Below are 15,155 nucleotides of genomic sequence, written 5' to 3'. Positions count from 1 at the left end.
GGAAGTATTAGGTTGCTGAAGGTTGTTAGAGGGCTTCCCAAAACACTCATCAGGCATTGCTTGTCTCACTTGATAACCTCTGAATTTTACCACCATGCTGCTGCATGTCATATTTAGAGGAAACAGAAGCTACCTCACTGAAGTAGAAAATGTTTAATTTTTATGGATGCAATAAACTTAATTATCCATTTTATCTCATTTCCTCATGGACTGCTATTCAGATGGTTTTGTCCTTTTAGTCTGGGAGACTTTTCCCTATACCTCTGTTTCAACCTACAGAAAAGATACCCTACAAATCTTCAAGATACTTTCCTAGCTATTACAGCTTGCAGGTTCAGATTAACTTTTTTGAAGGTGTTTGAAGTCAACTATGTTCTCACCAAAAATCAGTAGAGGGTGCAAGTCACAGCTGTCATCTGAAATATGCATAGTAGTCTTAACAGGAACACACAAACAAAAGGGTCAATACTAGTCATAGTTTATGTACAACTAAACAGATTGCTAAAAATATTTATGTTTAGATATGTAGCAAAAAAAACCCAAAACTGGGGAAACCAGCAGTTGTTTTTTTTTTTTTCTCTGTGGATGTATCTTGATTTCTTTCTTTTAGTCAGTGTAACAATAAATTGGAAAATATTTTCCTATCCACTTTCCCCCCCCCTCAAAATACTTAGAGATTTCAGGAGTGTATTTTAGTGGAAACATTTCTGGGCATTACTGCGTACAGCCTCCTTAGTAGGAAGCTTTACAGAATACCACATGGTTCATCGTTTCTTGCAAACAGCACCACGTATTTTTTAGCCTTCGTACAATGTCACTGTCTACACAGTAAGTTTCAAAATAGTGCCATTGTTGGAGGATGAATGCTGGTTGCTGCTGGCAGCCCTCTGCATCTACACTCGCAGCACTGATCACACAAACGCCATCCACCAAGGCATCTAAAGCCAGAGCTTTCAACCTTAAGCAGCCAAGAACTTTTTCTCCCTAGTTTCGTGGAGATAGCAGCAACAATAACAGTAGCAAACACTGCCTTTCCACCTTCAATGGTGCTTTGGTAGTGACAGTGTATCTCAGGTTTACAAACAGAAGGTTTCAGGGTGCACTAAATGAAAACGTCGCGACTTTCTTAGGAGCAGATAGGTTTCCAGGCAGCTCCAAAAAGCAACTTCTGGGCATTTTTTAGTCGGAAGCTTTCACAAGCCGAGGAACCGAGCACCTTTTTGTTACTTTGCTGCCCAGCTTTTCGGCTTGCTCTCGGCACTGTCGCTGCCCGACTGAGGAGGACTCTCATGGGAGGGCTTACAGACCCTCAGCGTCAGCATGACAGACCCCCAGGCTCAGCTTTACCAACCCTCACGGACAGCTTTACCGACCCTCAGGCTCAGCATTACAGACCCTCAGGCTCAGCATTACAGACCCTCAGGCTCAGCTTTACCGACCCTCAGGGACAGCGTTCTGACAGATCCGGCGTCTCCGTGGCGGGTTTAAGGTACGGAATCACACGGCTAACGCGGCGGGAAGGGGCAGCTATGCGGCGGCTTTTACCGCTCTGTTCTTCCTCCCTGCGGACAGAGCGGTCACTCCTCCGCCCGCTCCATTCCCAGGACGGCACCGCCTCCTCGCCCTCCGGGAGAGATGGAGCGAGCGAGGCCGCCAGCGCCGCTCCGCCCCGCCGCAGGGCTGGAGCCCGGGGCTCGCCCCTGCCCGCGCTGCGGGAGGAGTAGCGCGGGCGCTGCCTTGGGAAGTTTGTGCCTCGCCGCGATCCGTGCCGGCCGGAGCGCTCGGCTCCACGTTGGCTGCGCAGGCGCAGCGGCCGCGGCTGCCCGTGCCCGGCCGAGGGGGGGCCGAGGGCGGAGCGGCGGCGGCTCCGCGGGCCGGGCCGAGGCGAGATCGGTTCCGCCGCCCCTCGCCGCCTGGCCGGCCCGCCCGCAGACCGTACCCTCGTCCCCTTCTGCCTCCCGCCACCATGTTCAAGAAGCTGAAGCAGAAGATCAGCGAGGAGCAGGTGCTGCCGCGCGGAGCGGGGGGACGTGCGGGCTCGCTCCCGGCGCAGGTACGGCGGGGAGGGGCCGCTGGCGGACGCGTCCGCCGCGCCGTTGTGGGCGCCGGTTGAGGCCTCGCACCGGCGGGGCCGGGCCGCGCCTCACCCGGGGAGGCCTCGGCGTCCCGTGCTCGGGCGGACCGGCCCCGCCTCAGCCGCGGGAGGGTCGCAGCGCTGGCCGGGCCGGCCGGAGGCTCCGGGCTCGGTTCGGCTGGCGGAGCCGCTCCCCGGGCCGCTGTCAGCGCGGGGTGGCTCCGCTGGAACTTCGTCATCTAAGTTTGTTGTTACCGTTCCGCCTCCTGCCAGAGACCCCGCTTCGTTTTGGCCGCTTTACAAAAGCTGTCTTGTGGCGGAATGTAAAAACGAGCTCTTGCCTGAACGTCCAACAGAATGAAACAGAAATGTGTTTCTTCTTTAGCATTTAAAGTAATGATACTTTCACGTGCACTGAATAACAATCCAGCATTGAGCTCCTTGTCTTTCATCTTAACGTTTGTGTTTTTAGTTCTGAACGTCCCTTCTGTTAGCATCTTTTAGAGGGCTGATTTGCTTACCTCAACCTTATTGCATTTTTTTGACTGTAGATTAATTGAGAGTACAGTATAAATCTGAGAACAAGACGCTTATTTATTTGTTTTAGTCATAATTTAATTGGCCATTTTCTTCTTGCATGTACTTTCGCTACGTTATTACAAATTCATTCCAGAAAAGGCTGTTTTTGCATGATAATAGTACACAGTAGATAGGACGTGTGTAGAGAATATCTGTCTAAGTGAAAGTGGCCAAAAAATGTTGTGATGATTTCATGCATGTGTCAAAGCAGAATAAACTGATAATGTCTGCCTGTTTCTCATTGCTAGGTTAAGTAGCCTGTGTATCTTGGAATCTAAAAGTATGAAAACTGATATAAACTCCAAATCCTGTGGATGTTTAACTACAGACAAGTAATTTAGTTAATTTGACAAATAGGTGATTAGTTGCCTGGGCTTGATCTGAGTGTAATTTGAACCACTGGGAGATTTGGCACTGCATAGTCTCAGTATTAGACCATGGTTCCAAAAGTGCTGATGGTTGTGTTCTATTCTTTGAATCACTCACTTGTGAATTAGAGGTAAGGTTTTTGGAAATGGATCTATTGTGGAGTTTTGTATAGCTTATGTAGCTTATTGAGGCCTTACTTAAAGGCCTTCCATAGTATTACTTTTGTGCCTTTTCTAGTTAGTGAAGTATATTTTTATTAGTTGCAGTTTAAAGTGCTGTCTTAATTGCCATATGTGGTGAACTTTCAGTGCAGTGTAAAAGAGATCGAGCTGCAGAGTTTACTGTTTTCAATATGCAGCAGCTAAATTATGATACCTTTCACACAGTATTGTAATCCACTTAGTTCAAGGATACTCTGTGCATGTGTTCAGGAGCTGGTACTTGCTGAGAGTCATCCTACTGAATAGATATGGGCTTGTGCATGTATGCACCCAACAGTGTAATATACTTTAGTCTTTATCTGGCCTTGGAGAATTAACATTGACAAATACCCTGAAACCTGATACAGGAGCTTATGATAAATTATGCCAGGTCTACAGATCTAGTCTGCTGTACTGTGACAGAGCAAATCATGTAACTCAAGGGTTGACATAAATGGAAAGGCAGGAACAAAAAATTACAACATATTTTTATTTTCATGTAAAATAGTTGTCTTGCAATGTTTTTTACTCTTCAGTTGCTCTCAAGTAACACTAGGGGGAAATAGTTAAATTTGATCTTAGAAGTAATAGGTTTGTCTTCTACTTCTTGTATCTCATTTGAAAACAGATTCTGTAAAGGAAAAAGGAGTGAGGTTTTGAGGCTTATAAAATATACTGTAGTCTTGCAAAAAGTGTGGGATATGCTTTTTTCCTTTACTTTTAGTAATTCAGATCCTCAAAATGCATTATTTCCTACCAAATTTCTCAAGTGTAACACTTTTTTCTGAGGAGGTGTCTGTAGACCTTCCTCTTTCATATGAGTGGTTAGCTGACTGATGCCACCTGTCAGATTGAGAATACCTGCCCTCAGTCTGAGGAACACATCCCTTTCTTACTGCTGGCAGGGAGGAAAAAAACACTATTGCAGTTACAGGTGTATTGAGCTGCTACTTGTCCAAGATTGTCACCTGACAAATAGGGATGAAGAAAAAATGGAGATAGTCAGTACTTGCTTTGCCTCAGTCTTTAATAGTACTGGCAGACCTTGGGCTGAGTCAGAGGACTGTGACTGTAGGAGCACTGACTTTCCATTTCCATGAAAGACATTTAAGGAACAGTGCAATCATCAGATACAGTCAGGGTGGGTTCACAAAGGGAGAATCCTGTTTTAAAAACTTACTTTAGTAAGTTCACTTGCCTGGTAGATGAAGGAAAGGTGGTGGATGTAGTTTTTCTGGGTTTTATATAAAGGCTTTTGGTACTGCTCTTCCCAGCATTTTTCCAGACAAGTTTTCCAACAGTGGGATGAGCAGGTATGCAGTGCACTGGGTGAAAAACTGGTAGAAGAGCAGGGCTCAAACTGTTGCATCAAACAGGACATCTGGCTGGTGACCAGCTACCAGTGGTGATCCTCAGGGCTCAGTTCTAGAGGCAGCTCTGTTCCATCTTTATCAGTGAGCTGGAGGCTGCATTGAATGCTCAGCGTTTGGTGATGATACCAAACTGGGAAGTGCTGCTGACTCTCCAAGAAGCTTTGCCTTGCAGAGAGATCTGGATTGATTGGATCAATCAATCAATCAATCAATTATTCTCAGTTATTGAGCAGTCACCAATGGCATGGAACAGGACAAGACCAACCAGATGCTGGATTCTGCACCTGGGATGGAGTAATCCCAGACATGAGTCTGAACTGGGAGAGGAGTGGCTGGAGAGCAGCCCTGCAGAAAGGGGTTTGGGAGTGCTGGTTGGCAGGAAGCTCACTGGGATCAGCAGTGTGTGTGCCCTGGCAGCCAGGAGAGCAAACCTCATCCTGGGGTGCATCAAACACAGCATCACCAGGCAGCCAGGAGTGGTGATTATCCTGCTGAGTTCAGCACTGGGGCAGCCTCACCTCGAGTGCTGTGTGCAGTTCTGGGCCCACCATTTAAAAAGGATGTGAAGGTGCTTGAACATGTCCTGAGAAGGGCACCAAAGCAGGGGAGGGGCTGGCAGGAATGTGCTCTGGGGAGCAGCTGAGGGCACTGGGCTGGTCTGGTTTGGAGAGGAGGAGCTGAGGGGTGACCTCACTGCTGCCTACAGCTTCCTGAGGAGGGAAAACAGACAGGGAGGTGCTGAACTCTTCTCTGATGTTCTGCTGAACATTGCCTTATATCCTGGGTTAAGTACCCCTGTGCTCTTCTGCCAGGTGGAACTTCTGATCATCTGACCACTCTGGGCCTGGACTGGGGCTCCAGGGGTGGAGTGTGGCACATTTCCTCTGTGTGCCAGGTATTGGCAGCCACTGCAGGGTTGTGATACAGGTCCACAGGAATGGGGTGTGTGCAGCAGGGCATCACCTCATCAAAGCAAGGCCTGACTTTCCTCTTTCCCCCTCCACATGCCTGAAATATTTTGAGCCCACAATCCTTCCAGCCTCTCGAAATACCTAATGATAAATCTTGCTAATTACTTTTTTTGGTATAGAGCTACTTGTTGATACTTTACTACTCATTACATTTATACTAAAATTTTATATTTGAAATTTACATTATGAGGCAGGAAAGGTAGTTAGTTTGTGTTGGTGTGACTTTTTAGAACCTCAGTTTAAATGAAGTTGTAAAATTTCTGTGAATGGATGTTCAGTCCTGACAGGAACAACAAGTACATATTGACATCAGAAAATATAGCAATTTCTTGTGCCTTTTTCATGATGTTAATTCAGTTTTTTAAATGTTATAAATTGAACATTTATAATTTTTTTGGTGTCATTTTTTGTTGCTAATTTTCTAAGTTCTTGATCAGATTCTGTTCCACTTGTAAATGATTGAATCCCTTTCAAATCACTAAACTTTTAAACCTTAGGCAACTGTAATATGTTCCTAAAATATTAGGAAGCTTGTTTTTCAGATATGGTCTAAGAGTACCATAATCAGAAATAATCCAAATAACCTAATTTTTTGCTTGTTCTTGTGGCTGATTCATGACACATTTTGCTCTGGGGACTTTGTGGTAAGGTAGAACTTGTCACGGACAGTTGTTTTCTTTAAAAAGATCTAGACTGGCCTTTAGTGAGATGATATAGTTAGTAATTATTGAAGTAAATTATGATACAGAATAATTAGTTCTGGAGTCAGTAGTATTATTTGTTAATATAAATGATCTCTCTGTAGGCCCCTTCCAAATCCCCTCCATCAACTGGCAACAGAAGCAGGACGACTTCATTTACAGATCAGAATGAGGAAGGCACTTCAACACCAGACAAAGAGGTCAGTTGAGAACTGTTTTGCTCTGTTTTTCAGCTTAAAAAAGTCTACCTTTATGTCCTAAATTGCATTTTTTTTTTTATTTCTCAATTTCACTATTTTCTGTGTATTTATAGATATGAATAGTCTATTTTTTAGGTTAAATACCAAAGCATTTAGTAGTAATAAAACAAATCTTTAAGCTGTAGTGATTAACCTCCGGATTAGGAAACGTTTTAAGTCTTCAGGTCTTAAAAATCTTACTACTGAACTGAACTCAGTGAGGTAGTTGGACAGAAGATACATTTAGAGAGACTAACTTTGTTTTTGTCTCACTTTTTGCTGAAAAGCTCGGTGAATCCAGGTAATTTGAAGTGGGTGATCCAAAAGGATTATACAGTGTATTTGTGATTGTTTCTAGCTATGGCAGTTATAAGTATCAAACTCAAAGTTACTTCCCCCACCCCACTTCTTCTCTCCCCTGTCCCCAAACTAAAAACCAACCCAGCCCTCCTTGCCCCCCCTGCCCCCAAAAAAAACCCCACCCAAAAACTAAGTAACAAACCAAACTGACTCTAAATTATCAGTAATAAAAAATCATTGAATTCATTATCAGGATGATGAGTAACCTTGACTTGCATAATAAAGCAAACAAAGAAGATAATCTGCACTTACCTTGTTTCATATTAAGTGCTACAGCTCTTTAGAAGTGGCTTTATTAAAAAAAGGCAACAAATACAAATAAAGCATTTCCATGACTTAGTAAGCATGGGCATAGGCTGGTAGCATAAAACAAGATGCTTCTGTGATTCTGTGAACTTTTTCAGAGGAAATGTTGTATCCTAGTTAGAAAATTCAGTTGCTTTGTTTTGCCACAAAATATGATGCATTTTTTTTGCAGAGAAACAATCCACTTTTAATGTCATGTTTTTTTTAGGATATACCTGAAATTTGTAATAGATTTCATTATGAATGCTATCAGTGATTACAGCTTGGCAGTTTGCTTCCTGCAATAATAGAAATTGAAGGGAAAGTAGCTCATGGTTTTGTGTTTTGGTATTTTCTAGTAAAAGCTTATTTTCACTACTGTGAGATATATATATATATATATATAGATAGACAGACAGATAGATAGATATATATGTATGTATGGGTACGTGTATGTATATTTGTCTGAAATGAATTCCCTCTCTCCTTGGGAAAGACTTTTCTGTTAACTGGTGCTCATGAATGGTAGCAAGGAGTATTACCCAGGATAAACTACTAAGTTTTTCAGTAAGGAGAGTTTTCTGATCTTAATATAGGGTATAGAAGTAGCATATTGCCACATGAGAAGTACTACTGTGGCCTAGAAAGAATGAGTTGGTACTGAGTGTCGATTTCCCTTTTTTCTAAAAAATAGATTATTGTATAATGTGCAGAACAACTCATTTGGCCAAGGTTTTTTTTCCATTTTTATTAGAACTACATTTACTTTATTAGATATTTGTTGTCCCCAGCAAACTCCATTTTCTGAGTGGAGTTCCAGACAAACAAGAGAAGCAAAGGATTCCCCATAGCACATGCCAAGTTACATTGGAAGAACATTAATCTCTAAATAGACTGGATTTAGATTGGAATGAGCAGAGAGGCAAAAGAAGGAATAAGATTAAGAGTGGAAACAGAGGTAGTAAAGTACCCTCAAATTTACAGTTATCCTTGGTCTTAGGGGAGCTGCCATAACAGTTTTACTTGTGAAACGCATCCTTTAATTAGAAATTCAGGAAGTAGTGACGTCCTAACAGGATGAAAACCTCTATTTTTTTTTTGGTAAGGACTGGTTTTACATCAAATGGAAAATTTTACAAAAAATTAAGTTTAAATTATTAAAACAAGGAATTTATTTTCACCAAAAATTTCTCAGAAATGTTGGCAATATGATTAAAAGCAAATAATTTTTGAAATCTGTTGGATGAAATTTTCATAAAATTCAGTTCAGCAGCAGTGTAGTATGCTTAAAGTTGCAAGTATTGCATATTGTCACTGAAAATACATGCCCTGATTATATGAATGCTTTATGTCTTTTGGAGGGCATATTTTTCAGTATTCTCATTTGACCAGGCAGTTCCTCTGTGTGCAAGTGTCATTGGCAGTGGCATTACCATGAACTGTTGAACAACAGTTTAATATGCTGAAAATATTTGGTTGAAGAGTATTGTATGCTGAAACATTTTTGCAGTACATGAAAAATTGCTAACCAGTTTAGTACTGAAAGCTAAGCTAAATTAGTGTTTCGTCATTGTTTTGTATATTTTGTGTCCTCTGTGAGCTATGCTTTAGTGCATCTTTAAATAGATCAGGTTTTTGTATTTTTACTTCCCTAGTATTAAAATTGCAAGTATTACACATGGAATCTTTGGTTAATTCTCAGAAATTTTTATAATAAAAACAATTTCATAATTAGTTACAGTTGTAAATGACATCATTAGTCTGATCAAAGAATTATAATAAAACTTATGTGTCAACATTTTTACTTTATAGTCTACAATGATAGGATTTAAAAAATACTTTAGTATTTCAAAACTCCCAGATGCTATAAATATAAATATATAAATAAACCTACAACTGGTATGCTCCGTTTATGGAATACCAGGTAAGTTTCTTTTTCATGCCACTTTCTTCTTCAGCTTGTATTTTATTAGATATCTGATTCTGCAGTAGCAGTGTTATAGAAAAACTCGAACTTTTTTCATGTGTAGGAAAAAGCAGACACCTGACTAGTTCTGTATTCTCTTTACTGCAAGTAGCTCATAAAATATGATCACATTGTGAGGTAAAACTATTTCCACAGAATTTTGTCACACAATTTGCATGTCTAATCCTTTCTGAGCTAGTATGCTGCTGTTTGAAAAAGCCCTAGTCTATTAAAATATGCTTACTTAGTGGGTTCAGTCTTTTCTAAGGAAGAATAGTGTTCAGTTTTTAAACTTACGTTGGCTTTTGAACAGAGTTTGAGGTGAAACACAAAAACAGTATTCACTGTAGTTCCTGTAAGTTAAAAATGTTCTTTTTGTTCTATTATATACTTGTTTACAAGTATAGGAGGCCAAACTGCAAATGATAACAAAGCTGGTGCTACTTCACTTTCAGCTGGCAGCAAGCAGCTGATAGGTTGCTGTGGGTGACCTACCAGTCATGCATCCAAATGTCACTGACATCCTAATGAGTGTTATGGAAGTGACAGCAGAGCACAATATATATAGCTCTTAGACCTAAAGATACTTAGCCAAGGTACTTTCCAGTCTCACTTTAGTGGTATATAATGACTCTGTTATTAAATTAGTTGAAATGTTTCTCTAGCATTGGCTATTAAATATAGTATGACAAGTGAAGCTGTAATAATATTCCTTCAGTACCTTTTTTATTCCTGGGTCTTTTCTGTATTCTTATACTTAATTTGAAGTACTTCTAAATATTTGTTGCCATGCAAAGATGGTAGTGGTTCAGACATATCTGTATTTTTTTCCTTTCTGATATTTAGGACTAAATTTTGGAGGCTGCATAAGCTAGTATGTTTAGATTGCTCATCAAAATAAAATGCAAACCAGAAGATTTCAGTGTTACTGCTTTCTGAAAGTGCATATCTGCTCTCCTAGATTCTGGGACTTGTTTAATTGCAGAGAGAAACCCTTGAAATTTTAGCTCTTCAGTTTTTCTGATTTCTTTGTCACTGTAGGGATGAGGCATGAAAGATTATGTTGCAAATTTCACAAAGCTTTTTATAAATAAGTATTTTGTAAATAAATAAATTGCTGAATGAGTCACAATTTTTTTCCTGGCTCGTCACCTTGGACAAATAACTGCATTTATTTATTTATTTATTTATTTATTTATTTATTTATTTATTTATTTATTTATTTATTTTATTCTGGGGAAGGAGTTCTTTTTAAGAAAGAGTTGTAACTAAACCTTTTGGCTGATAGCTGACATCTTCTAGCTACTTGAAGTAGATGAGGAAACGGTAGCTTTTCTCTTAGACAAGTTTGGTAGTCCCATCCTCTTCCTCTGTCTTGCTGTGCTGATATATAACTTAGCAAAACTGCTCGTGTACAATTATAGAACATTAGAATATTAACATTATAGAACATTAGAATATTAACATTATAGAACATTAGCATACATAGAAGTATTAACATACTGCAAATACATGTATGCTGTGATGCATTTTGCCTACAAGATGTATGAATTTTCAAATTTGCTTGATAACAGCCTAATAAAAAATTTAGAGCTACTGATTCTCTTATTTTTCTGAAAGGGAATAATGATTATCTTTGGCAATCAAACATATTATATGCATGTAACATGTATAATATTCAACTACTGCCATCTGCAGAGCAGTGAGACTTGGGTCAAACTCTGATCCCTGTTAAATTCTGGATTGTCTTTCACATCATATTAAGGAAGCTCTTTGATCTAGGAATTGCAGGTACTTTGGCCTTTGCACCCCCACTCATCACAATCCTTGTGAAAGAAGATTTGAGCATAGTAATTCTTCAGCGGGAGGAGGAATAATAAGAATAATAAGAACACATTCATTTCTGGAGTTCAGAAAGTCCTTAAAGCTCAGTTAAGGCTACTTCACTTAGGCCAAACTTGAGGGCTACAAAAACTGTTCAAAATGTTGAAAATACAAAGGTTATTCAAACAGAAACTTTATATGTCCTTTGATAGCACTGAAGATAATGTCATCTGGTGTTTGGTTTAATGAACTATTTTCCTCATTTGCAACTTTGTATCCAAGGTAGAAACACTTGTTGCTCAGTGGGATTTTACTGGCAGAAAAACAGAATTAGAGTTAAATATTGTGACAGAAGATCAGTAGTGTCACAGCCTGTTAAGGAAACTTGCTTGTTTGGCCACCCAGGAGCTACTCTGGCAGTCACACCTGCACCACACCAGGCTTTTGCTGTGGGACTGAAGCCCCTTCATCACAAACAACTCCAGTGAGCTGATGGGTGCCCCACCTGACTCCCCATACGCTCACACAGAGACAAGTTTCTCTCACTGCCTTGACTCAGGGTTTCCCATAGAGTTCTAGACTCTGCTTCCTTTAAGAATTTTTATCATGGTGCAGCAATATAATGAGAGATGGAGTTGGGTGTTGCCTGGTACGGACCCTGAACAAATTCTGTGTGCCTATTTAATGGTGATATTTGATCTGGGGTCTTCTCACTGTTCATTGGGTTCTACAAAGTCTCTGGGTGACTGGGCACCATGCAGCTGCCATGGCAAGTCTGTGCTTTTTATTGGGCAAAGGGCTCATTGCTGGGGGTTTGAGCCATTTACCCCCACCCAGGGCACAACCTGTAGCTTGCAGTGCAGCTGTACACTGAGCTACCTGTACTATTTGTAGTCCTCAACAGCTTCCAGCCTGTAAATCTGGTGCTTGAGATTAAGGTCAGTGTGGGCTAAGGAGATGATTTACCCTGGAGTATCACAGAACTGGTAGGATTGGAAGAAACCTCTGGAGATCATGTAGTCTAATCCTGTTCCAAGAGCAGGTTGCACAGGAAAGGAATGTGTCCAGGTAGATGGACACTCTGGTCTCCCTGGGAAGCCTGTTTTAGTGTTCTGCTACCTTGAGTGTAAAGAAGTTCTTCCTCATGTTGAGGTGGAACTTCCTGTGGTTTAGTTTATGGCCATTACTCCTTGTCATGTTGCTGGGCACCACTGAAAAGAGTCTGGCCACCATACTCTTGACATATTCTTTGTGATATTTGTATGTATTGATTAGATTTCTTCCCTGTCTTCTCTTCTTTAGACTAGATAGACTCAGCTGCTGCAGTCTCTCCTTGTGAGAAAAGTGTTCCAGACCCCTAATTATCTTAGTGGCTTTCTGCTGGATCATCTCTAGTAGCTCCTTATCTTTCTTATGATGAGGGGCCCAGAACTCCACACAGTGCTCCAGATATTGTCTTAGGGATGAATAGAGGGGGAGGATCTCCTCCCTCAACCTGCTGGGCACAGTCTTCCTGATGTACCCCAGAATACCACTGGCCCTCCTAGCTGTGAGGACACTGCTGGCTCATGGCCAGCTTGTGGCTCCACCAAGATTTCAAGGTCCTTCTCTGCAGAGGAGCTCCCTAGTAGGTTATCCCCTAAGCTGTACTGATACTTGGGGTTGATCTTATCCAAGTGCAGTCCCCTTGTTGAACTTCATTAGGTTTCTCTGTGCCAATTCTCCAGCCTATCAAGGTCCTGATAAGTTGCAGCACAGCCTTTAGGTATATTAGTCACTCCCCCCAGAGTATGTTTGAAATACAGTGTTGAAAGATCTTAGTAGGATTTCTACAGCAAGTTTCAAGTGTGATATGATTGAATTCTTAGGATTAGAGAAGGTTAAAGAGTGACCTGCATCTTTGCGTTCTCTGTTTACGGAATGCTTCATCTCGTTTGATTCTAGCTTGTCTGGTTTTATTGATCGCAGTATCAGCCTAGTGCTGATATCCTGCTAGTGATACATTATAGCACCAGATGTATTTAATGTTTCTGAAGCTATTAAGATGATTCAGAGTGGGTTTCAGAATGAATCCAGGAATCCTGTATGGTAATACTGCTTAATGTTGGCTGACTAGTAGGTTGCTTCTTGCCTGTTTGCAGGCAGAGGTAAATATTTTTTTGTGATTTTTAATAATCCTTTCCCTAGCATCCCCGGCACACAGTTAACTAGACAGTTAGTTCTTAAAGTTATATTGAATACATGGTCGAGAAAAATGTGGATAAAAACAGATTGGAAATATTGGAAAGCATTAAGTAGTGTAATTACAGGACTCACTAGAGGGCTCTGCTTGTAATTTAACTAAATATGTAGCAGTGTCATGATTTGACATTGGCCAGATGCCAGGCAGTAAAGAAAGCCTTTCGCTCACTCTCTCTTGTTACAGTTGGGCAGAGGAGAGGGAAATGAAATTAATTAAGGGTTCATGAGTTGAGATAAGGATTGGGAGAAAACACTCTAAGGGCAAAATAGGTTCAAACTTTAGGGTAAAAGGTAAATTTATTATTAACAGAGTCAGAGAAGGATAATGAGAAGCAAAATAAGCCTTTAAAACACCTTTCTCCCCCTCCCTTTTTCGCCCTGACAGTGCAAGGAGACAGGGGGAGGGGATTTTGGTTAGTTCATCACCCGAGATCTTTTTTCTTTTTGCTCAGGGAGAAAAGGCTTTTCTCTGCTATGCCATGGGGTCCTTCCCATGGGAGATGGTTCTCTGTGAACTCCTTCAGTGTGGCTCCAATCTTACGAGCAGCAGTCCTGCGAAGATTGCTGCAATGTGAGTCCCCTCCCATGGGCAAACAATCTTTCTAAAATTGCTGTGGTGTGGGTCATTCATCCACAAGGTGCAGTACTTTGAGGATTGGCTGTTCTAGTTTGGAAGAAGGGTCCTCTGTCTCTTATCTCTGGAAGCAGGGGCCCTCTGTCTCTGCTGGGTTTCCCACTGGATCGCTGCTTTCTCTGACATTCAGCTGCTCCAGTGTGAATACTTCTCTTATGGGCTGCAAGTGAATCTCTGTATTTTCTGGGGACCTCATGGGCTGCAGGGGAGCAGCCTGCTTCACCACAGTCCTCACCACGGCCTGCAGAGGGATGTCAGCTACAACACTTGGGGCAGTTCCCTCCCTTCTTTTTCTGTTCACCTTGATGTCGCCGTGTTGTTTCCCTTCACATGTCCTCACTTCCTCTTCTTCTCTGACTAGAAGAAAAACTGTTGTCCATAGGTACCATTGCAATAAGTTCCACCAAGTCAAAGATTTCTGCAGGATCCTGCAGTGCTGGGAGGTCAGTCTCATCTAGGTTCCATGTTGGGGAGTTGCTCGCCGTGTTTTTGCCGCCAGCCAGGGCCACATGCAGTGGCAGCCACTGCGGTGCTGGTGCTATTTAACGTCCCACCACCCCACCTGCCCTTCTGCCTGCAGCATGGCTGGCTAGTGGTGGCCAGGCAAAGGCTCACTGTGGGCCATGCCAAGATGGCAGCAGCCACAGCGCCATGGGCTGTGCTGGAATGGCCTCCCACAGCAGTGCCTTGCCACCCCTGGAAAAGTCTGCCCGTGCTTTGTTTTGATTTTCTTCTTAAATATGTCATCAAGGAGGCATTACCAGCCTCTCTAATTGGGCCAGCAGCATGTCCATCTTCAGAGCCATCAGGGATTGGCTCTGTTGGATGTGGTGGAAGCCTCCAGAAGTTTCTCACAGATGCCACTTATGTGGCCCTTCCCTGCTACTAAAATACAGGCCATGCCAAATCAACACACAGAGTAATAAAAATACTGTAAGCAAGTCTGTAAATATTTTCGTCGTTTGTCACCTAGTACTGGAGAGTGGAGGGTGAACTCACTAATGGGCAAATGCAGCCAGTTCTAAATGTGTTAAAGGAATACCATTCTTGGGCCATGACTGAGTATATTCTGTCTTTGCTAGCTGTTTGAAGTGTGAAACTCTTGTCTTGGCAACTGAAGAGGAAGTATTTTGAAATTTCATATTGATAGAATGCTCAGTATTGTTATGCCTTCTTTACTTGTAAGGTTGGCTCACAGAATCACTGTACCTTCTACTGTTTGTGTTCTGCTGACAGAAAACAGCACATTCTACTGTTTGTGTAAACTTTTAGTTCTGATGGAGACATTGGAGTTGTATGGCTGCAAACTCAAGCAATACTGCATCGATTTCCTTTTTCT

At 41.8% G+C, this 15,155-nt stretch overlaps 1 protein-coding gene across 8 annotated transcripts in view; it reads left to right on the top strand.

Annotated features, from left to right (window-relative positions):
* The first annotated feature begins 1,812 nt into the window (after window positions 1-1,812).
* Window positions 1,813-15,155, top strand: part of GOLGA4 (golgin A4) — a 67,652-nt gene continuing 54,309 nt past the window's right edge. For 3 of the 8 annotated variants that reach the window (XM_056485700.1, XM_056485699.1, XM_056485698.1), the window contains exons 1-2: window positions 1,826-2,053; window positions 6,372-6,467. In XM_056485700.1, coding sequence (XP_056341675.1) covers window positions 1,967-2,053; window positions 6,372-6,467 — 183 coding nt within the window. In that variant the 5' untranslated portion in view covers window positions 1,826-1,966. Of the gene's footprint in view, window positions 2,054-6,371; window positions 6,468-15,155 lie in introns of all 8 variants that reach the window. The other 5 variants (XM_056485706.1, XM_056485703.1, XM_056485702.1 and 2 more) reach the window with 3 other exon arrangements.

The sequence above is a fragment of the Oenanthe melanoleuca genome, chromosome 2 (assembly GCF_029582105.1).
Source record: "Oenanthe melanoleuca isolate GR-GAL-2019-014 chromosome 2, OMel1.0, whole genome shotgun sequence".
Classification (NCBI taxonomy): Eukaryota; Metazoa; Chordata; class Aves; order Passeriformes; family Muscicapidae; genus Oenanthe; species Oenanthe melanoleuca.
Note: the sequence above shows the minus strand (reverse complement) of the source record. Positions and strands in the feature narration are given on the sequence as shown.